Below are 23,854 nucleotides of genomic sequence, written 5' to 3'. Positions count from 1 at the left end.
GACACACGTGGAATGTAGAGTGGTTTCAATCTATTTTATAATACCTATGCATGCACATATCAATATGTCATTCATCTATATCAATTATAAAACGTAAATTAATAATATCATTCGACAATATAACGATGTCTCTAAAAAATTTATGCTTATACACAAAGTAAAATTACAAAGTAAAAAATTTATGCTAGCACCATTATCCTAATCTAGATCCATTGAGCTTTTAAATTACAAAGTAAAATTACAAGAGTGTCAAGAAAAGCTAAAAACCAATATGGTTAATCATAACCTAACATAATGGTTGTTCTGTATCTTTGTTTTGCAAAGTTCCTTTAGTTTATTTGATCAGCATGTGTCTTATTATTTGCTTCTGATGTATGGATTTGAACACATACTTGAATCACCTTAGTTGTTGCTAGCACTGCGCGAAGTTCTAGCTTGATGTATTCTTTTGAGTGTCTAAAATGTCACTTTGAATGCATGCCATGTGTCTAGCCGTTCAGATGACTTTGGATGGTTGGTATTGATTCTCATATAATGTTCTCATTTTACCGTTCTCTTATCCGAGCACAAGGAAGGAGCGGCCCCATGCATCCATGGGCCTGTGATAAAACTCTACTTATGGGTCCAAGCCGACGACAGCAAGTTTTTTTGTTTTTATTTTTGTTTTTGTTTTTGTTTTTTTTCTTAATATCTTCAGTTAATTTTGAACTGTTTGAAACTCAACAAGAAGATTGGCACACACACACAAAGGCCATAAATTAAACACGAGAGCGAATCCACAAATTAAAAATTCATAATAGGTTTTGAGTAACCAAAAACAAGAAAAAGAAATAGCATGAGATAATTTGTGTTTTTGACGCTGATAAAACATAAGATATTTTTTAAAGGCTTTTATTTTATCTAGTTCTCATTATTCAAAGGCTTTATCTAGTTTTCTCTATGGAATAGTATAGTAGTATAAATCCCAAAACAATATGGTATACGTCACAAAACAAGTAGCCCTATATATCTGTACGCATTCTCTATAGATTTTACTAAAAAAGCAAAGATCATTGATGAACAACACACCTAGCGGCGGTCAGCAGAAACCAAAAACAAGACAAAACAATAAACATATAGGAAAAGGGTGAAGGCCAACGAAAAGTAGTTTTAAAAAAAAAAAATCGAAACAAGGCCTAACCCCAATATGGCAAGAATTGTTGTGTTACAAGATCCAAAGCAAACTCAGAGAATTATTAGTAGGTTCATTCATGTACTTATTACTCTCTCTTTTCTTTAGATCCTGTATTTTTAGTTAATTTAATGTGATGACGCCAGTATTTCTGCAAGCAAGAAGCTGAGAAATGCTCCAACTGAGAACGAGGAAGTTCCTTTTGAAAACGCCACCAAAATTGAGCGACAACAGACTTCAAGTGGTTGGCCCTAATAGAAAACGCTTCAACTTTTGTTTGGGATACAACAGTCGTAGGGGAGATAGGTAACTCAGAAAATGAGCCGAATTTGAACGCCCAATTTAGAAGTTCTTCTCCATAAAAGTCACTTTTCTCAAGGCACTTGCAAACATTTGTTCCACCCTTAATGGTTGTGTAGGTCAAAGCAGTGCCTTGAGTGATGAAAAGCATCTTTCGAAGTGGTTCCCCTTCTCGAATGATATAAATATCCTCCCCATAAGTTACCGGCTTAAGATGCTCGCAGATTGCTTGTAACATTTTCTCATCTGTACTTTTAAGCATCGGCACCTACCATACCAATGTGTATATTTAATTAGGTAAAATTAATTAATTTGAACACAAATTAACAGAAAAAATTAACCCAACTACTTACTTCCTTTAGTGAATCCAAGCGGAGACGGCACATAATACGCATTTGAGTTATTATCTGTGGATATATACTTTGCATCTTCTCTCTTAAGTTGAGCTGATCTAATATTTTTTGCGACCCCTGCCCATATTTGTTTAATTATTAATTTTAAAAACAATTTCATGATGAGTTGATTAATTAATTATATCAGAAATATATACACACAGGAATTAATTAATACAAAAATTTGTAAGTAATATATATATATATACCAACCTGCACCCTTGCATTGAGATATACTAAAAACAGTGCCAAGCCACTTATAGATATCAGAATTGAAAAGATGATTTCGTCCATAAAGAAACTGGTCTGGAGGTTTGAACCAAAAGAACTGCAAAAATAAAATGATGAAAAGCAATATAGCTCAAAGTGGGAAGGAAAAACCAAAAACAAAACAAAATTCCAATGAACAAACCTCAGATTTCGCAGGCCCCACCAAAGACATTGCAACATCTTCACTGGAAGACCTCTTGACCTTGTCATGTCAGATTGGAGAGCGTATAGATATATACCAAAATCGAAAGGTAAAGTTGATACATTTTCTGAAAGTTGTACAGCGCATGACTTTTGTAAAAGGGAGCTATTGAACTTCATATTGTTTGCAGGAGTGGAACTACTGCAATAGAAGAAATAATCAAGTGCTTCTCGACCACATATACCATCAAATTTACAGACGTGCTCCTGCCAACAACCTATCTTTCGATCCACAGCAAGAATGTACCACAAGGCTCCGAATAGCTAAAGGACCAACAAGCAGATAATTAATAATCAATAGTTCATCGAAAATTCGAAAAGTACCAAAATGACAAAAAATATGGGAGATAAGACTGAATCTTACATGAGCAGCAAGGATGAAGGGAAGGAAGTCCAAAACAGCTTTACGTAATCTTCTTACTGTAGTCTCTATACTAGAACTCCGATTGAGCCGTCGGTAGAGCCTAATAGCTCGTAGGGTATATTGGATTGGAATTAGATAAAAAAACTCATTGTTATCAACGGATGTATATTTTCCACTGAGTATTATTGCCTGCACACATTTAAACCAACAGTTCAGATTTGACCGTTGTGTAACAAACATATATAATTACGTTCCAAAGGAGCTAGCTAGCTTAGCTTCTCTTAGTCGTCTTAATTAGGTACGAAATTGCTTACCTGTAGAATGGGAAGAGCAGCACAAATGCGAGGCAGAATGCGTAAAAACCTAAGTGTTTTCTTGCCATTCAACATTTTACAAATTTTTGTATGAGGACCGCCAATAATTCTTGTCCAGGAGGTCCGAAATGGCTTAGCGCGACTTCGACTTAGGAAAACAAAAATGTCCGTTGCATAAAATAGATCTGCGGCTGATCGTAAGGCGAAAAATGTCCACATCAACCTGTGGTCCCAATAGTAGCACGTGTTATCATCGATGAGGACGGGAGCGTAACAGATCAAGGGATCAATGAACACAGCAAATGCAGATGATATTGCGAAGGTCATATCCCATTTTGAACGGTGATGACGACCGCGTAAAACAAGAGCTTCCTTCAATTCTATCCATTTCTTAGTAACACTTATACTGCGATCTACTGCTGGTTCTGTCGATTTTGCACAAGTACTTGTACTCTGTTCTAATTCTAGTTCTGGCCATTTTGCAATCTGTTCTAGTTCGCTGAAGAAGACACAACAAATTAACAAATATATATAATCGCGTCCATCAGAAATAAATTAAGTATGCACCTAAAATAGTCTTCGTACCATCGAAGTTTCCTAAAAAAAACCATTAAAAGAAAAAGAAAAAGGTGTGAAGTAAAGAACCTAACCTCAACTCAATTGATACATCTTTAACCGGTTTGCTCATGTCTCAAGCTTATTTGTATCCTCTCTCAAGTCTACGGGTTATTCAAAAACCCAGGTAGCTCGCTCTTGTACGTACTTCTGCAAATATTAGCCAAATATGAAGTGAAAGTTAGAGAATTTTCCTGTCCAAGTGTGAAGAGACTGAGGCCCCTTCTAACTTGACAATATATATGTGTGTGTAAGAGAGAGAATTTATTCTATGGCTCAATAAAGTTGGAGTGTTCTTCAGTTAATGCATATATTATTGCTTTCAGCACTATGTTTTTGTGCTTTATTAAAAGTACGATTGGCTAGATAGAAGAGGGGCCTCCATAGCTTTTCCCTTAATATGCTGCCCTTTGATCCTTTTGATTTGAGAGAGATACTTGAGTGACACAGTCTTAGAGCATCTACAATCATATTCCCTATTTTTTGTTTAAAATTTAGCTAAAAACATTAGACATGTATTTTAAGAGCTCCCTAACAAAATTCAACTTTAACCATACTCATTAGTTTAGGGAATCATAAATGCTTTAATGCTTCTTAAATTCAGTTTTAGAATAAAGTGAAGAAAAACAATAATAACATAAAATCCTTAAATAAATGTTTAAAACCCTATTATTAAAATAAATAGTATTAGGAGCCACTATGAGCTTTTACTGTATCTTCAAATTTAGGAGTTCCAGGTCTCCCTATTTTAATAGGTGGATAGGGAGTATGGTTGGAATTGTATTTATTCAATTCCTCCATAAAATTTGTCTAAGAAATTAATTTAGGGAGCCCATTGTAATCTTATATCATGTTAGAGCATCTACAATCATGCTCTCTGTTTTTTAGTCAAAATTTTGCTAAAAATTCACAAAATTTATCTAGTTTAGGGAGTCATAAATACTATAATAATTATTTAATTCAATATAAATGGTCCATCTCTATATATATATATATATATATATATATATAAAATAGCATTAATTAAAAAGTTAAAACATTCATAAAACAAAGCATCATTAAATTATAGAGAGCCACTAATCTTTTCTCTCTTCTTAGATTTAGGAGTTCCAAGAGGAGTGATTATAGAATACTACGGTAGTACTATCATGTGAATATGCTTTTACTAATCTACTTTATAAATTATAGCACGGAATTTATTCATTAATATTATATCCTAGAGGTTTCATATATATATATAAACTATGTTTCTCATTTATGTAATAATACATTAATCAGTACACTACGTGACAGTGTAATATTAACTCTTGAAAATTTCTCTTGGTGTGCAAATCAACACCAACATACTTTACTTGAACCAAATCATTTCCAAAAAAAATATAAACAAAATCACATGACAAGAGCAAAAAATAAAAAGTTAGAATATATGTACTTCACACTATTACACGTACCTATGATCTGATTGTGTAATGGAGCTTTAAGCATCGAGTACATCAATCAATAACATTACGTGATAGTGTAAAATTAAAACTCCTGAAAATTTCTCTTGGTGCGAAAGCAACACCAATATACTTTACTTGAACCAAATCATTTCCGAGGAATATAAATAAAATCACATGCAAGAGCAAAAAAAAAAAAAGAAAAAAAAAGATAGAATATATGTACTTCACACTCTTACACATCCCTATGATATGATTGCGTAAAATAGTGCTTTGATCATCAAGAAAGTCATTCATGAGAGACCAATTGATTACCACATTTAGAACTTACGGCTTGAATTGTCTCTTTATTCTTCCTCCGTATTTCTGCCTCAAGTTTCTACATTTTCTTGTTAGGTGTGTTCAAGATCAAACTCGACCATATATCATTGTGAAGGCAAAAATAAATTAAAGATGTATGAAAGAAAATAATGTAGCATTATTGTTGGCTAATTTTCACAGGAGAGTATGAACAAACAAACACATCACAGACTCACCACAATGAATAATTGTTCCTAGTAACAAATGACTAGTCAATTACTAGTCATAAACCTATGAACAAACAAGCACATCACAGACTCACCACAAATCAAACATTAGAACCTGCAAGCCTAAGAGAACTATATTTGACAACCTAGGTGTGAGAATGTGAAGGTAAAAAGTCTCACATTGGAAAGTTGAGAAACTTAGCAAGGGCTTATAAGGAGTTGAGCTACTCCTCCCATTGCCAATTGGTTTTGGGGTGGAACCTCAACTTCCTTCATGGTATCAGAACAGGTTAGCCCACGTGTGAAAGCTCAATGGCCACACGTGCTCCACGTCACCCAATATGTGTTGTCCACGTATTAGGCTTGAAAATTCGCCACATGTGCGAGGGCGTGTGAGAATGTGAAGGTAAAAAGTCCCACATTGGAAAGTTGAGAAACCTAACAAGGGCTTATAAGGAGTTGAGCTACTCCCCCCATTGCCAATTGGTTTTGGAGTGGAACCTCAACTTTCTCCACTAGGTAATCATAAGGACCCGTCAATCTAGGCATTCCCACCACCAGAAAAAACTGGAGATCCTCACTTCAACCAGGCAATCCACATAAACATCTTTGTTTTCTTCAAGTCTTTGTCCTACGCTTTCCATCACCACTAATTTCATATCCTTGAGGAGTGAGTTTTTGGATAATCACAAATCTATCTCCGGATTTATCATTTGCATCTTGTTTTGAATTGAAGCTTCTTCGATATTCTTTTCGCCAGCTGCATATATGTCTGTTCCATAACCATGACGAGTAGGTTTGCAGGTTCATGTTGTACATGAGTATTGAGGTTGATCTTACTTTTGAAGAATGTAGACATTTAGTCCCAATGAGCTTGTTAAAATACCAGCACCACAAAATAATATTGACTCCTGCAAATAGTAAAATATATATTTGTGTTTTTAAGATGGAGAGAATTAAATAGAGATAATTTAAACGGGCATTGAAACTTACACCTGTACTGCTAAAATATGAAAACTATGAGAGAATATTTGTTTGTGGGAATTTTCTGTGTATTCTTCTCCTTGTAGGAGCTCATATTTATAATACAACAAAACCTGAATGGGCAAGTAAATAATAAATTCCTAAATCCATTTACAGTAGGAAATCAGGAATTAAAGTAAATCAATTACAATTATAATAAGAATTCTTGGTGTGTAAGGAAAGTAAGTCAATATCCACAAGTCACGCCAACATGTACTGGCAGTATAGTGATATACCTGATCAATGTTCACAAGTATCGCTTAATTTATACAGGTACATGGTGGAGAGAGAGAGGAATAATTAGCACATAAGGATGAGAACAGAAATGGAATCCGAATCTAAATTTATGCAGTGATAATTGACAAAGCGTCTGATTGGTGGTCAAAGAAAGTAGAAAATTAAAGAGAGTATTTAGTGATATGTTCTATATCGTTTGAGTGTTCCCCAAGCTAAGAATATATACTCTTTAGCAGAAACATGAAGTTATAAGAGGATCTCCAAGAGTAGTAGTAAACTAAACTCTTCAAATTAAAGTTTGTTGACCTGTGTTGCAATTTGAAAAGGTTTATTGGCTACTTGAATAATATTTGCTCCAATAGACTTTTCAATTCAATTAATGCAATATCATGAAAAATAATGAAAAATATGAAAACATGTTTAAAATGTCTATATATTTATTATCTGAAAACTAAAAATGCATGTTTTAAACATTTTCAAGGTAAATTTTATTTTTCCACACTAAAATTAAATGATTTGAAGAGCCAAAATCAACTTACCAGTCTTGAAGAGAGAGAAAGATGTTGCAGCTTTGATGACTGAGTTTTACAAGGTTGTTGAAAAGATTTTTTATGATTTGGCCCACCTATTTGAGCATCCCAAAGTAGTTGAAGAGACAATTGGAGAAGCTCTAATGCTTTTTCACAATATTTTCCGCTTTATTAAAGTTGCGCAACTCTTTCTTCTTTAGAGTATCTCCAACAGCCTCTTCAACAGCTTTGAATTCTAAAATAGGTGAGCCACATCAGAAAAACTCTCTCCAACAACCTCTTCAACAGCTTTGGAATTCTAAAATAAGTAAGCCATATAAAAAAAAAAAACTCTCTCTAATAGCCCCTTCAATCTCAGTCATCAAAGCCGCAACCTTTTTCTCTCTTTTCAGAACTGGTAAAGTTGACTTTGGCTCTTCAAACATTTAATTTTACTTTAGAAAAACAAAACCTACCTTGAAAATGTAAAAAATATGCATTTTTTTTCTTTTCATATAATAAATACATAAATATTTTTCACATGTTTTCATATTTTTCATTCTTTTTCATGATATTGCATTATTGAATAAAAGAGTCTGTTAGAGCAAAAATTATTCAAGTAGCAAATAAGCCTTTTCAAATTGCCACATATGTCAACAAACTTTAATATAAGGAGTTTAATTTGCTAATACTCTTTGGAGATGCTCGGATAGGATGTTGCTCTTTGCACGGACGAGGTAGCACTGGTAGTGTACTGGTTATGTGCTTTAGCTCATCCCATTCATCTCAAGGAAAGAAATTGCACCGACATTATATTCCGAACTTGACCATAAATAATTTATCCACGCTCACAAGCCCACATCAACACATTTAACTTTTTGAAGCATATGATTTCCAAAGAAATGCATGTAAAATCACATACCAAAAGCAAAATTAAAAGTAGAATATACATTCTTATATCGATCATCCATGAACTTACTTTCTGTGACTGGTCATAATGAAATTCATAGCATGAGATCATATGTGTTTTTGACGTTGATACAACATAAGATACTTTTTAGGCTAATATTTTTTTTCCCAGGTACGCCCATAGCTCGGCCTTGCATGCGGCGGCGCCATTTTGCTTGCATGGAAGAAGCTGCCAAACTTTGCCACCTCTCCAACTGAGAGTCCTCTATGTGATCAAGCCTCTTGCTAAAATGCCACCAAAATTTGGATACAACAATGTTCAAGCTGTTGGCTTTGATGGCAAATGCTTCAACTTTCGTATGAGCCTTGACAATTCTGGTTGAGTAGGGAAATTCAGAAAAAGAGTTCAATTTTGATGCCCAATTTAGAAGCTCTTCTCCATAGAAATCACCTTCCACAAGACACTTAATTGCTGAGGAACCAGTTGCGCTGGTTGGGTATGACCATGCGGTGCCTTGGGTGATGAAGAGCATTTTATCAAGTGGTTCTCCCTCTCGAACAATATAGTTGTCTTCACTGTACTTCACTATCTTAAGATGCTCACATATTTCTTTCAACACATTTTTATTCATATTTTCCAGCATTGGCACCTACGAAGATTAATATTATTAAAGAAAAAACAAAGAGAATAAATTAATCTAGCAAGGAAACATATATAAATTTATAGCTAGCTACGAATACGGATTTACGTGATGAAAAATCCCATAAACAATGTACATACTTTTTTCTTGACTTTGAATCCTTGTAATATATATATATATATATATATATATATATATATATCCATAATTTATAATTAAGTACTTACTCTTTTAAGTGATTTCCAGCTGAGAAGGCACATGATACATCTTTGGTGTATAATGGGAAGAAGAGAGAGAATATTCTCCGTATCAACTTCTTTGTTTTCTTCAAGTTTTTGGTGTACGTTTTTCATGATGCGCATCTGCAAATTCTTATTATAAAGGCCGATTTTATACAACCATGCGTTTATATCTGGATCCATCATCTGTTTCTTTCGAATCAATAATTTATGCTGATCTGATCTTTGTTGTGACATCTGCATGCAGTTATTTCCAAAAGGAGTTCATTTTAAACCCGTAAGTATAAACATAGAAACATTACAAAAACACAAAACCACACACACACACACATATGTATTTTTAAACACATGATTACGAACGAACCTGTACCCTCGTATTGAGATATATTAAGAATAGGACTATGCCACTTATAGATACCAAAATCGTAAAACAGATTTCCACCATATAGATACTGGTCGGGAGGTTTGAACCAATAGAACTGCAAAAATGAAAGCGTTACTTAAATCCCCATCGATTCTTACATAGATAAATACCACCAAACTAAACACCAAGCAGTTTCATGATATCTAGGTTTATACCAACCTCAGATTTCGTAACCCCCACCAAAAACATTGAAACAACTTTGGTGGAAGATCCGTTGACCTTGTCATGTTAGACTGAATACCGTAGAGAAATATACCAAAATCGAAGATGGTTGGATCTGGTGGATTTAAAGGGCATGATGCGATTATATGCGTGGTATTGAGATTCGTGGCCATCTCATCGGCGGTACCACAGTAGAAATAATAACCTGTTTCAGAAATATCACATCCCACCTCTTTGTCTCGACAGGCAAGCGTCCAACAATCCAGCTCTCGTTGAAGAGAAAGATTGTACCACAAGGCTCCGAATAGCTGAAGGAAGGAGAATTAACGAGCAACAATTTAAAGTAGAGTACTCAATTCGGACACATTCGCAAACTTCATATACCAACGCTTATACTTTAAACGGAGACTACTATAATTCATCCCAATTATAAGTACCTAAATTTATATCTAATAAAATCGGGCCCAACCCAAACTGTGGAACCTGAAAATCAAACCGGTCTTAGACAGGTCTGGTTTGGTTTGATTTTGTTGCAGTTTTTACTAAGAACTTTATTGAACTGCATTGAACGAATAGTTCAGTTTCGATTCTAGGTGAAAATTGGACCAAATTGGACCGCGTGCACCCTTCAATTTTGGTACTAGATTTAGAGACTAGCCAAAAAGTTGGAGTACCCAACTTAAAAAAAAAAATTAAAAAATTAAAAGTTATATATCTATCCAAACATTGATAGTGCACGTGTGTACTTAACAAAATATTTGTGAGGGACATTTTTTTTTTTTTTTTGGTCTTATATATATGTGAGAGATAAGATTGGAACTCACATGAGCAGCAAGCACGAAGGGAAGAAAATCCAATATTGCTTTAAGCCATCTTCCTATTCCAGTTTCTATGTCAGGACACCGCTTGAGAAGTCCGTACGTGCGATAAACCCGTAGTATATATTGGATAGGAGCGAAGAACATTAGAAGAAAAGAACTATTAAAGCTTGAATATCGTCCAGCAATGATTATTGCCTGCACACATTAATTATACAATGATTTATATATGTATATACACACACACACATGAAAGGCATCTTCTCTTACCTGCGGAAAGGGAAGAGCAACATACGCACGAGGTAGAAAGGGTAACAGCTTAAGGATGGTTCCCTTAACTGTTGTTTCCCTTTTTTCTGAGGAGGCCCGAAATGCCTTAGCATTATTACCATTCCGCTGACGCCAGAAGATGACAATGTCCATTGCATAAAAGAGGTCTAGGGCTGATCTTAAACCAAAAAATTCCCACATCAAGATTTCGTCCCAATAGTAGCACATGTTATCCCCCTCCTTCATGACAGGAATGTAAGGGTACACAGGATCAAGGAAGACAGCAAGTGTACATGATACCGCAAATACTGTCTCCCACTTTGGAAGGAATAATATTGCTGACTCTATTGTTGCCCACTTTGGAAGGAATAATATTGCTGACTCTATTGTTGCCCATTTTGATCTTCCCTTTTTGGCTGCTCCACCTTCATTACCAGATTCCCCCTCTACATTCCGATCTTCAATACTAAACAAGACACACAAATAAGCATATATAAGAAACGAGACACAAATTAGCAACTTTCCCTTCTTATATTTCCTTGCTGTTGCATGCTCGTGCTCTAAATATCTTAAAGTATATTTTTACCACATTTTAAACACTAATATATAGGAGCATTTTTACTCACTACTTTAACTTAATGCATAACATCACCACCAGTCTCAAAACCTTCTATAGGCAGGGACATAGCCACTAAGGGAGCAAATTATTTGAGGGATCTCAATGGAAGGGGACTGCATATGTATATTAATAAATTTTTATGATACTTTTAATATATTTCAAGAATCTCATTTTCACACCTACATTTTGAAGGAAGTTGATGTTTCACCCAAAGACCAATTGGCAATGGGGGAATAACCAACTCTTTATAAGTCATTACTAGGTTTCTCAACTTTTCAATGTGGGACATTTTCACCTTCACATTCTCACATATTTTCCTACATAATAATAATATTATTATTATATATATTTTTTAAACACAAATCCTTAAAATGTAAGTCTTTTTTTCTCTCATTTTTTTTTTCATGGACACAACATACATCCTCCTTGCCTTTACAATCATGTTTATGACTTTTGTTAATTCTCCATATAATATAATATCAAGTTTCTATTAAGTGTACTCACTTAATTAAGGTTTGTTAAATTTTCTATTATTTTAAAAAAAAATTTCTCTCCACCTATGGTATGTTTGGGTTTGTGACATTTTGATTTATTCTCACAAAAAATATTTACAACTTTTTTCCTTTTGTAATCTACACAAATTGACAGGCGACAGTATATCTTCGTGCTCACAATATATCTTCCAAGGATATCATTATTATATATATGATGTCTTGGTCCTCGTGGTTACTTTGGCATGTATTGTGAGCAAATTTTTTGTGAGAGGCCCCCTCGTACATAAAATTCTTTGGCTCCACTACTGTCTATATGTATAACTATATATTTAATTCTCTCTTTTCTAAAACTAAATAAATAAATGATAGATGAAAAAAGAACCATCTCAAACTCCAGGCACTCCTTTGCCGGCCCCCGATCTTCACATCCCTGCCAAACACCCTCTATTCCGCTCCTTGCCCATCGATTCTCTCTTTCTTCGAACTACCCCAACCCACAACCATCCAAACATGATCCCCTGTTAGTGGCTGGGAATTTGAGACCTTTTTTTATTGAATTATTTACACTAACACTCCCATGAGGTTTTCGGTGTTCTCACAAAACCCCTTAAGGTTTCAAAAATGACATGAACACCAACTGAGGTTTCAAATTGTTTTTACAAAATCCCCTTTTCTTGATTGTTCGTCCAAAAACTAATGATTTCAGTTAAAAACAATTATGCAGATGATAAAATCAACCTCAATTTTGTGCAATATGATTGCAAAGGCCAACTTCATCCTTTGGAGAAATTTTTTATTTATAAAATCTTCAATTTACAAATAATCAATGGAAAGGGGTTGTGTGAAAATAATTTAAAATTGTAGGAGATGTTCGTGTAATTTGTGAAATCTCATGGGGTTTTGTGAAAAATCTCATGAGGTTTTGTGTAAAACCCCAAAAGGATTGTTAGTCTATTTTCTTTGTCTAAGTTTTTTTCACTCTCTATAATTTAATTATTTAATTATAAAAAAATAAAAGAGTTATAAATATAAAAATGTTTCAAGTTTTAAGAATGAAGATGAGAGTAGATATCAGGTTAAAGTGGCGATTACTAATACATGCAACAACATCTTTTTGTCTACCATATATTTCCCTAAAAAGAAAAAAACGGAAAAAGTGTTCTGAGAGTTAGAGAAAGAAACTCTGACCTTTCAATCAGGAATCAAAGGGGAGAAAAAATGGCTAACCTTATGGCTGTTGAGTTACAATGATTGGAGTCCGCCATAACTCAAGCTTATTAATTGATTGGATGTCCTATGAACAATGAGCAGCAGCAAGTTCTAACCTGAGACTCAAGAGATGATTCATATAAGATGGAGAGACAGTTTTAAAAAAGTACATTCCAGATTACCACTACTTACACCTGATCAAATTTATACAGGCACAGAGAGAGAGAGAGAGAGAGAGAGAGAGAGAGAGAGAGAGAGAGAGAGAGTGCGTCTTTTGGGAAAAAAACAAAAGGGAAGATAAATGTCTGAATTTATATATCAAGTATAGCCCAATAAAGTTGGAGTGTTGTCAAAAGAATTATTGTTAATAAAAAGATGAAATAATTTTGCTTCCACTATGCTTTCTGCTTTCTGCTTTATTAAGTCAGTCTTCGTTCGTGCACAGTTGAGTCTCCATGATTGCCCTGGTTTGAACATTGATTAATGTCTCCAATTGTTTTCTGGTATCTCTCTTTCCAAATAATTAAAATAAGTATTTTTTTTCTCTGTTTTGCCCCTCTAACAACCATCGCATTATAGTGAGAATCCTTACAACCTGAGACTGAAGAGATGCTGATAGAGGGAGAATTTGGACAGAAGGAAATGGAGTTTTTCAAACGTGGCAATAGACAAGTCTAGAAACTTAAAAGAAAGTATTTCATGTTCTTGTCTTTGGCAAAAAAGATGAAATAATTCTGCTTTATAAAGTTGAGCAGATCCCTCCAAAAAAAAAAAAAAAAAAAAAAAAGTTGAGCAGCTCTCTCTTAAAATTATAAGAGGATAAGAGGCGACGTCTTATAATAAGTCTTCCTTTGCGACACAAGTGGAATGTAGGGCGGTTTCAATCTACTTTATAATACGTATGCATGTACATATCAATATGTCATTCATCTATCCTATTTATAGTTTTAGTGCTAAGAATAGGTATATGACTAAATATCTCTAATTATAAAGTGTAAATTAATAATATCATCTAACAATGTAACGATCTCTTTAAAAAGAAATTATGTTTATGCGCAAAGTAAAAAATTGATGCTAGCACCATTATCCTAATCTAGATCAATTGAGATTTTAAATTACAAAGTAAAATTACAAGAGTGTCAAATATGATTAATCATAACCTAAAAGAATGGTTGTTCTGTATCTTTGTTTTGCAAAGTTCCTATATTTTATTCCATCAGCATGTCTTACTATTTGCTTCTGAATGTATGGATTTGAGCACACACTTAATCATCTTAGTTGTTACTAGCAACAGGGGCGGAGTTAGAATTGTAAAATTGGGCCGAAATAGAAAACACAAGTATATCAAATACATATAAGTGTTCAAAACACATATTAGAACTAAAATTTTCAAATTAACCATGTCTAATTTTTTTTAAAGGGGCCATTAATTTAAATTACAAGTTGTCTATTAATAAGTTGTATATATTAAGTGGCTCTGTCACTGGCTAGCAATACGGAGTCCTAGTTTGACGAATCCTTCTGAGTACCTTGGATGTCACTTTGAATGCATATGCCATGTGTTTGATAATTTGATTGAATGAGTTTTCAGTTTCTGAAATGATTTAGGATGTTCGTGTCTCGTCTGCAAAAAGTAGTATTGGATTACTAGTTCTGAATGCAAAAAGTATAGTTAAAGTCAGGTGTGTGTGCAGTTTGTTTGGTTAATTGTTATTGAGTAATCCTTTGGTACAGTCTATGTATCATAGGCCATCTGATTTCTTGAGCCAAGTCATATGTCATCTGTTACGTTTTAACTCAGAGTCCTTGTTCTCCTTGATTCATTGTCATTGGTGATTCTGCTGCTTACTCCCACTAAATAAAAGGATTTAACTTAATAAACTCTATTAAACAAGTAACCAAAATCAAAAAAGATTTTGTGCTTACTAATTGTTTCATTTTCAACAATATAATGGGGATGAGGAAATGACCAAGCGAATCGGAGCTTGGTAACAAACTCTATTTATGCCTTTGATACCAGAGAAAAAAAATAGAAACTACTGAATGAAATATGCAGAATTTAAAATTTAATAATATTCATGATACACAACTAGAACACACTTGGCAATATATACATACATGAAATATAAATAATATACATATTACTTTATATCATAATTTCCCCGAACCAGCCCCAACCCCATATCCAAAAAATTTCCCCAAAGCTATCCCCAAACAGAATTTTATTCCTCACACGACCCATTAGCATCAGAAAATTACCATCCCTATACAATAAACCTCATCGATCACATTACTATGAAGAAAAATAAAATTAGGAAGACCAAATCCAAAATACGAAATTTAGAAAGCAATGAGAGCTGCAAGAACCAAAAGCAAGACAGAGAACAAAACCACGTTTCCTCCACTTCCAATCCTCAAAGCCCCTCCTGCACTACCACCACCACCACTACCACCCCCGCCACTACCACCACCAACACCACCACTACCATTACCACCACCACTACCACCACGACGACCAAAGCCACCACCACCCATGCCACTAGCGGGAACGCACGGCATAGTGGGATTGGGACGATTGCAGTTGCTACTATTATAGGGATTATTAATGCTAGTGCCAGGTGTATATGGATTAATGCCAGTGCCCGTTGTGGGATTAGCTGCCAAGGACAAGGTCTGAAAGGACTCCAGGTTGGGGCCGACGATGTCATGTTTGTCGGGGAAACCAGAGGTTTGGTTGACCCGGGGGCCCACCTGCCAGACTTGGTTCACAGACTTCTCGTTTTGGGGAACCTTAAGGGCGGCGAAGATCTTGAACGTTCCGTTGGAGAACTCGGAGCTGATGTCCCAGATATCAAACGAGAGTTTTCCCGGTACCACGGAGGTGTATGAGCTGATGTTGAAGGTTTTGACGGTTGGGATCCCACTATCTGTGTTGTAGGCCAAGAGTATCTGTGCCCCAGCCATCTTGGTGGAGGTGGGGTTGATGCCCCACGCTACCCAGCCGTCAGATTGGGGGGGTGTAGAGATGAAGGCGATGGACAGAGAGGAGTTGGAGGTATCGTAGGTCCAGTGGAGGTAGGAGCTGAGGACGGGGAGGTCGGTGCAGCTGGAGTAGAGATTGCTGTTAATGAATACCTGTGAGGTGCAGGTGTCTGCTTGTGCGGGTGAGACTAGCAGAGCCAGGAAGGAAGAGAACCATGAAACTGACACAAGAAGAAGAAGAGAGGAAGCCATTGGGGAGAGAGAGAGAGAGAGAGAATTTGGACAGACCGAAGAAAGGATAAATGTCTTTAGCAAAAGCTGAAGAGAAGATAAATGTCTGAATTCAATTATGGCCCATAGAAGTTGGAGTGTTGCCAAAAGAATTAGAGTGCTGTTATTTCCATTCTTTGTTCATTTCTTGCCCATTTAACTTGCATTCATGTTATAGTCATGATTGGTTCTTAGTTTGAATTGAATTAAGGGTATTTTTGGAATAATGATGTATGAAAAGGTAAGGTTATTATTATTTTTTTAATTTACATGATAGATTAGAAGATAAAATGAATAAAAAAATAAAATACGAGTAAAAATAACTGAAGGATTATTATCTTTAGCAAAAAGATGAAATAATTTTGCTTCCACTAATACTATGCTTTCCGCTTGATTAATTAGTCAGTCTTATCTTAGTGTTCGTGCATATATAGTTGAGATCTGACTTATGGATTGTACTTTTTATGATTGCCCTGGATTGTTTTCTGGCATGTTAAAAGCTAATTAGAGATAAATATGTTCGTGGGAAAACTAACATATAGATATAATTCTCCAAAATTGACCCCACTCTCCCTCTCAATAGTTTCCACGAGTATATCTCTTTCCAAAGAATAAAAATAAGTTTTTTTTCCTTCTTCTCTGTTTTGCCCCTCTAACAACAATCAAGTTTTAGTGAGAATCCTTACTAACCTGAGAGTGAAGAGATACGGATAGATGGAGAATTTGGACATAACGAAATGGAGTTTTTCAAGCTTGACAATAGACAAGTCTAGAAAACTGAAAGAAAGTATTTCATATTCTATGGCTCAATGAAAGTTGGAGTGGTGGTGTTGTCTTTGGCCAAAAAGATGAAATAATGCTGCTCATTTGCAAATCTCTCCTAAAAGCAGATAAGACGTTGCTCTTGTCTTTTCCAAGCTCATTTGCATTCATCCTTTATTGCTGTTAAGAAAGGTCACAATAAGCGGAATATTATTTTTGAGTGCAACTGACACATGTCGAATGTAGGGTGGTTTCAATCTACTTTATAATACGTATGCATGCACATAAGATATATTAATATCTTATTTTTAATGGTTTTGTTGCCCTTGCCAAGCAGATCTTGTGTCAGAAGCGACGGAGCCGAGCTTTTCAATGGTTTTGTTGAGAGGGTGAATACAATACAAGGGAACTGGGCTATGTTGGCTCTTAATAGGATTATGATGAAGATGATTGTATAACAGGTCGAATCGAGTAAGCCATTCGTATTTCATTCCTGCCTCAACACCCATAATATTGAAACCCGACATTTCCCCCTTCTCGCATTCATTGGAGAAAGGATTCCTGACCTTACAATAATACTCATAAAAATAATAATTTTTGAATGAGCAAAAATATATATAATAGAAATGATTGGATTAGAACAGCAAACAAAAGGAAAGTTTTATTTTTTATGAATTAATTATTTAATTCAAGATACAATATAATTCCCAACACCATATCCATAAATCTCCCCAAACATGTCTTCGTGCCTAATTTTATCCTTCATAGAACTTACTCTTACAACAACTATTGCCTAGAGGTCAAAAGACACTTTTTAAATACTTTCAGTAAGCAAATAAGGCTTTTTTGGTATTGTCATTATTCAAGGGTGTTACTGCAAACAAAATTAGCCTCTTTTTTGGGTCACAAGATCATTACTTAACAAGAAACCTAGTGGCTTGTACAAAGCCAAAACAAGGAAACCATATAGAAAAGGGCCAAGGCCGAAGAAAACCACTTTAAAAAACTCAAAACAAGGCACAACTTCAAAATGATAATAAATTATTGCATGTTACAAGGTCCAAAACAAATTCAAAGCAGAGAAATATTTTTGTTCACCACCCTTTTCAATATTTGACACGTATTCATAAGCATAACCATAATTAACTTTTTTACTTCGATTTATGTAACTATGGTTATACTTAAAGACACCTGTCAAGTATTGAGAATAATGGTAAAAATATACATTGGATTAAAATTGTGAGAAAAATGCTCCCTTCAAAGCAGTCCACACCTCGACATTGAAGGGGAACGAACCAAGGATGACAAATAGTAAACAATCGAAAACAAACAAAGCAACACAAACACAAACAAAATACCCAAATAAGATAAGAAAAAAAGAAAAGTAGTTGGTTTATGTGCTTATTACACTCTTCTTTTTTTTGGATGTCGTAGTTTTGGCTAATTTAATGTAAGTTTGTCCCATCCAGTTGGGCCCTTAGCCTTTGCCCGATGGCGGCGCCAGAATGCCTGTATGGAAGAAGCTGCAAAATGCTCAATCTGAGAACGAGGAAACTCTCTCTGAAAATGCCACCAAAATTGAGCGACAATTGACTTCAAGTGGTGGGCCCTATTTGAAAATACTTCAACCTTTGTTTGGGACAAAAGAGTTGTAGTGGAGAAGGTAACTCAGAAAATGAGCAAAATTTGAGAATCCTTACTAACCTGAGACTGAAGAGATGCTGATTGAGGGAGAATTTTAGACAGAAGGAAATGGAGTTTTTCAAGCGTGACAATAGACAAGTCTAGAAACTTAAAAGAAAGTATTTCATGTTCTTGTCTTTGGTAAAAAAAGATGAAATAATTCTGCTTTATAAAGTTGAGCAAATCTCTCTTACCCAAAAAAAAAATAAAATGTTGAGCAACTCTCTCTTAAAATTATAAGCGGATAGGAGGCGGCGTCTTATAATAAGTCTTCCCTTGCGACACATGTGGAATGTAGGGTGGTTTCAATCTACTTTATAATACATATGCATGCACATATCAGTATGTCATTCATCTATATTAATTATAAAGCGTAAATTAATAATATCATTTAACAATGTAACGATCTCTTTAAAAAAATTATGCTTATGTCCAAAGTAAAATTACAAAGTAAAAAAATTTATGCTAGCACCATTATCCTAATCTAGATCCATTGAGCTTTTAAATTACTAAGTAAAATTACAAGAGTGTCAAATATGATTAATCATAACCAAACAGAATGGTTGTTCTGTATCTTTGTTTTGCAAAGTTCCTTTAGTTTATTTCATCAGCATGTCTTATTATTTGCTTCTGAACGTATGGATTTGAGCAAGAAATGCGGAGTCCTAGCTTGGCGGATCCTTCTGAGTGCCTAGGATGTCACTTTGAATGCATATGCCATCTGTTTAATAATTTGATTGAATGAGTTTTCAATTTCTGAACTGATTTAGGATGTTTGGGTCTCGTCTCCAAAAAGTAGTATTGGATTACTAGTTCTGAAATGCAAAAGGTTTAGTTAAAGTCAGGTATGTGTGCAGTTTGTTTGGTTGATTGTTATTGGGTAATCCTTTGGTACAGTCTATGTATCGTAGGCCATCTGATTTGTTGAGCCAAGTCATCTATCATGTGTTACGTTTAACTCAGAGTCCTTGTACTCCTTGATTCATTGTCATTGGTGTTTCTGCTGCTCACTCCCACTAAATAAAAGGATTTAACTTAACGAACTCTATTAAACAAGCAACCAAAATCAAAAAAATATTTTGTACTTGCTAATTGTTTCATCTTCAACAATATAATAGGGATGAGAACATGACCAAGCGAATCGGAGCTTGGTAACAAACTCTATTTAAGCCTTTGATACCAGAGAAAAAAAATAGAAACTATTGAATGAAATATGCAGAATTTAAAATTTAATAATATTCATGTTACACAACTAGAACACACTTAGCAATATATACATACATGAAATATAAATAATATACATATTACTTTATATCATAATTTCCCCGAACCAGCCCCAACCTCATATCCAAAAAATTTCCCCAAAGCTATCCCCAAACATAATTTTATTCTTCACACGACCCATTATAGCATCAGAAAATTACCATCCCTATACAATAAACCTCATCGATCACATTACTATGAAGAAAAATAAAATCAGGAAGACCAAATCCAAAATACCAAATTTAGAAAGCAATGAAAGCTGCAAGAACCGAAAGCAAAACAGAGAACAAAACCACGTTTCCTCCACTCCCAATCCTCAAAGCCCCTCCTGCACTACCACCACCACGGCCACTAGCGGGAGTGCAGAGCTGCCTAATGGAAGGAGTGCCCGTATTTGGACTACTGCAGTTGCCAGGATTATAGGGATTAATGCTAGTGCCAGGTTTATAGGGATTAAAGCTATTGCCCGTAATGGGCCTAGCTGCCAAGTACAAGGTCTGAAAGGACTCGAGGTTGGGGCCGACGATGTCATGTTTGTCGGGGAAACCAGAGGTTTGGTTGACCCTGGGGCCCACCTGCCAGACTTGGTTCACAGACTTCTTGTTTTTGGGAACCTTAACGGCGGCGAAGATCTTGAACGTTCCGTTGGAGAACTCGGAGCTGATGTCCCAGATATCAAATGAGAGTTTTCCCGGTACCACGGAGGTGTATGAGCTGATGTTGAAGGTTTTGACGGTTGGGATCCCACCATCTGTGTTGTAGGCCAAGAGTATCTGTGCTCCAGCCATCTTGGTGGAGGTGGGGTTGATGCCCCACGCTACCCAGCCGTCAGATTGGGAGGGTGTAGAGATGAAGGCGATAGACAGAGAGGAGTCGGAGGTATCGTAGGTCCAGTGGAGGTAGGAGTTGAGGACGGGGAGGTCGGTGCAGTTGGAGTAGAGCTTGTTGTTATTGAATGTCTGTGAGGTGCAGGTGGCTGCTTGTGCGGGGGAGACTAGCAGAGCCAGGAAGGAAGAGAACCATGAAACTGACACAAGAAGAAGAAGAGAGGAAGCCATTGGAGAGAGAGAGAGAGAATTAGGACAATACAAAGAAAGGATAAATGTCTTTAGCAAAAGCTGAAGAGAAGATAAATGTCTGAATTCAATTATGGCCCAATGAAGTTGGAGTGTTGCCAAAAGAATTAGATTGCTGCTATTTCCACTCTTTATTCTTTTTTCCCACTTACTTTATTTGTAAATGACTTCTAAGTACTTAGTAAAAAAAAAACATCTACTCATATAACCCACTTATTCAGCATATTAATAGTCGATATAACCCAAAATAAATATATAAAAAATGAAGAGAAGTTATTACTTCAGTTTTGAAATTTTGATTTTACAAGATTGATTATTTCTTGTGTACTGATCTGTTTTGAAGGAAAGAAAGAGAAGCAAAAGCAACTTGAAGCGAAGAAGTAAAACCTAGGAGGTCTCTTCTCCAGGATTAGCATAGCAAACACACAAAAATGCATCAGAAATACAACTTTCTGCGGAGAAGGTATTTACTCCGAAATGTTCATTTCTTGCCCAATTAACTTGCATTCATGTCATAGTCTTGATTTGAATTAAATCAATAGTATTTTAGGAATAATAATGTGTGGAAAGATGTAATTGTATTCTTTTAGATATAGTGAGTAAGAAGATAAAATCCATAGAAAAATAAAATACGAGTAAAAATAACAGCACTGAAGAATATTGTCTTTAGCAAAAAAATGAAATAATATTGCTTCCACTATGCTTTCTGCTTGATTAATTAGTCAGTCTTCGCACAGTTGAGACCTGACTTATGGATTGTACTTTTTATGATTGCTCTGGTTTGAGCTTTGAACAATGATTGTTTTCTGGCACGTTAAAAGCTAATTAGAGTTAATTATGTCTGAGGAAAACTAACTTTTAGCTATTATTCTCCAGAATTATTGTCTTCCCCAAGTGTTTCCACGTGTATCTCTCTTTCCAAAGAATTAAAATAAGTTTTTTTCTTCTTCTCTGTTTTGCCCCTCTAACAACCATCAAATTTTAGTGAGAATCCTTACTAACCTGAGACTGAAGAGACACGGACAGAGGGAGAATTTGGACAGAACGAAATGGAGTTTTTCAAGCGTGACATTAGCAAGTCTAGAAAACTAAAAGAAAGTATTTCATATTTTATGGCTGAATGAAAGTTGGAGTGGTGGTGACGCAAATCTCTCCTAAAAGCAGATAGGACGTTGCTCTTGTCTTTTCCAAGCTCATTTGCATTCATCCTTTTCTGTTGTTAAGAAAGGCAACAATAAGTGGAATATTATTTTTGAGTGTAATTGACACACGTCGAATGTAGGGTGGTTTCAATCTACTTTATAATACGTATGCAAGCACCTATAATATATCAATATCTTATTCATCTGTATATTAATTATAAAACTCAAATTAATAATATCATCTGACAAATGCAGCGATGTCTCTTGAAAATTTATGCTTATACACACATAAATATGGTAGTTTTGAACGAGGAAAAAAATAATCAGGTAGTTTTGACTAATTTACTGTAAATCTGTTCCATCTCCAATACAAGAAGACATCTTTGACGGTTGACATTGTGCGCTGAGCTTTTTCAGATCAGCTTTAACGCCCCATGCCAAGCAGATCTTGTGAGAAGCAACGGACCCGAGCTTTTCAATGAGTTTGGTTGCCAATGGAAAGGCAAGATCTGCCATGGTTTTGTTGAGAGGTAGAATACAATACAAGGGAACTGGGCTCTTAATAAGATTATGATGAAGATGATTGTATAACAGGTCGAATCGAGTAAGCCATTCGTATTTCATTCCTGCCTCAACACCCATAATATTGAAACCGGAGATTTCCCCTTCTCGCATTCATTGGAGAAGGGATTCCTGACCTTACAATAATACTTATAAAAAATATTAATTTTTGAATGAGCAAAGAAAAATATAAAATAGAAATGATTGGATTAGAACAGCAAACAAAAAGGAAGTTTTATTTTTTATGAATTAATTATTTGATTCAAGATACAATATAATTCCCAACACCATATCCATAAATCTCCCCAAACACGTCTCCATGCCTAATTTTATCCTTTATATCCTTCCTAGAACATACTCTTACAACAACTATTGCCTAGAGGTCAAAAGATACTTTTTAAATACTTTCAGTAAGCAAATAAGGCTTTTTTTGGCATTGTCATTATTCAAAGGTGTTACTGCAAAAAAATAAAAAAAACTAGCCTTCATCACTACAACAACAACAAAAAAAGTGACAACAGTCACCATTGTTTAGTGACATTTTGGGACTAATGCTGGGGTGACTAAATTAGTCACTTCAGCATTAGTCATCAAATATTATCAAATAATAATGACTGTTGCCACCTTCTTCTTTTTTTGTAGTGCTCGTTTTTGGGTCACAATCATTACTTAACAAGAAACCTAGTGGCTTGTGCAAAGCCAAAACAAGGAAACCATATAGAAAAGGGCCAAGGCCGAAGAAAAGCACTTCAAAAAACTTAAAACAAGGCACAACTTCAAAACAATAATAAATTATTGCATGTTACAAGGTCCAAAACAAATTCAAAGCAGGGAAATATTTAGTAACTCAAATTGAAAACAACAACAAAGTAACACAAACACAAGCAACATACCCACACAAGATAAGAAAAAAAAAGTAGTTGGTTTATGTGCTTATTACACTCTTTTTTTTTATGTCGTAGTTTGGG

General features: G+C 35.1%; 4 protein-coding genes across 7 annotated transcripts; all 4 read right to left on the bottom strand.

The window, feature by feature from the left end:
- On the bottom strand, nt 1,053-3,908 carry LOC109950172 (cyclic nucleotide-gated ion channel 1-like). 2 transcript variants are annotated; one of them, XM_020567935.1, is made up of 7 exons: nt 3,663-3,908; nt 3,013-3,511; nt 2,699-2,887; nt 2,276-2,598; nt 2,077-2,191; nt 1,825-1,941; nt 1,053-1,739 (listed from the first exon to the last, which is right to left on the bottom strand). In XM_020567935.1, the coding sequence occupies exons 1-7, from the start codon at nt 3,698-3,700 to the stop codon at nt 1,260-1,262; spliced, it is 1,761 nt and encodes a 586-aa protein (XP_020423524.1). In that variant the 5' UTR covers nt 3,701-3,908; the 3' UTR covers nt 1,053-1,259. The 2 variants fall into 2 exon arrangements, with proteins under 2 accessions (XP_020423524.1, XP_020423523.1); XM_020567934.1 differs by having other exon boundaries at nt 2,077-2,598.
- LOC18770055 (cyclic nucleotide-gated ion channel 1) lies at nt 8,226-13,345 on the bottom strand. 2 transcript variants are annotated; one of them, XM_020567666.1, is made up of 8 exons: nt 13,166-13,345; nt 11,184-11,291; nt 10,826-11,144; nt 10,562-10,753; nt 9,735-10,045; nt 9,516-9,630; nt 9,140-9,388; nt 8,226-8,921 (listed from the first exon to the last, which is right to left on the bottom strand). In XM_020567666.1, the coding sequence occupies exons 1-8, from the start codon at nt 13,201-13,203 to the stop codon at nt 8,367-8,369; spliced, it is 1,887 nt and encodes a 628-aa protein (XP_020423255.1). In that variant the 5' UTR covers nt 13,204-13,345; the 3' UTR covers nt 8,226-8,366. The 2 variants fall into 2 exon arrangements, with proteins under 2 accessions (XP_020423255.1, XP_007202094.2); XM_007202032.2 differs by having other exon boundaries at nt 10,826-11,291; nt 13,166-13,344.
- On the bottom strand, nt 15,199-16,536 carry LOC18771164 (auxin-induced in root cultures protein 12). The gene has a single exon (XM_007202960.2). The coding sequence runs from the start codon at nt 16,379-16,381 to the stop codon at nt 15,488-15,490; it is 894 nt and encodes a 297-aa protein (XP_007203022.2). The 5' UTR covers nt 16,382-16,536; the 3' UTR covers nt 15,199-15,487.
- Nucleotides 15,199-21,256, bottom strand: LOC18769878 (auxin-induced in root cultures protein 12). Of its 2 annotated transcripts, XM_020567678.1 has the most exons (2): nt 20,389-21,256; nt 15,199-15,514 (listed from the first exon to the last, which is right to left on the bottom strand). In XM_020567678.1, exons 1-2 carry the CDS (start codon nt 21,163-21,165, stop codon nt 15,488-15,490), a joined length of 804 nt encoding a protein of 267 aa, XP_020423267.1. In that variant the 5' UTR covers nt 21,166-21,256; the 3' UTR covers nt 15,199-15,487. The 2 variants fall into 2 exon arrangements, with proteins under 2 accessions (XP_020423267.1, XP_007204138.2); XM_007204076.2 differs by lacking the exon at nt 15,199-15,514 and having other exon boundaries at nt 20,047-21,256.

The sequence above is a fragment of the Prunus persica genome, chromosome G7 (genome assembly GCF_000346465.2).
Source record: "Prunus persica cultivar Lovell chromosome G7, Prunus_persica_NCBIv2, whole genome shotgun sequence".
NCBI lineage: Eukaryota > Viridiplantae > Streptophyta > Magnoliopsida > Rosales > Rosaceae > Prunus > Prunus persica.
Note: the sequence above shows the minus strand (reverse complement) of the source record. Positions and strands in the feature narration are given on the sequence as shown.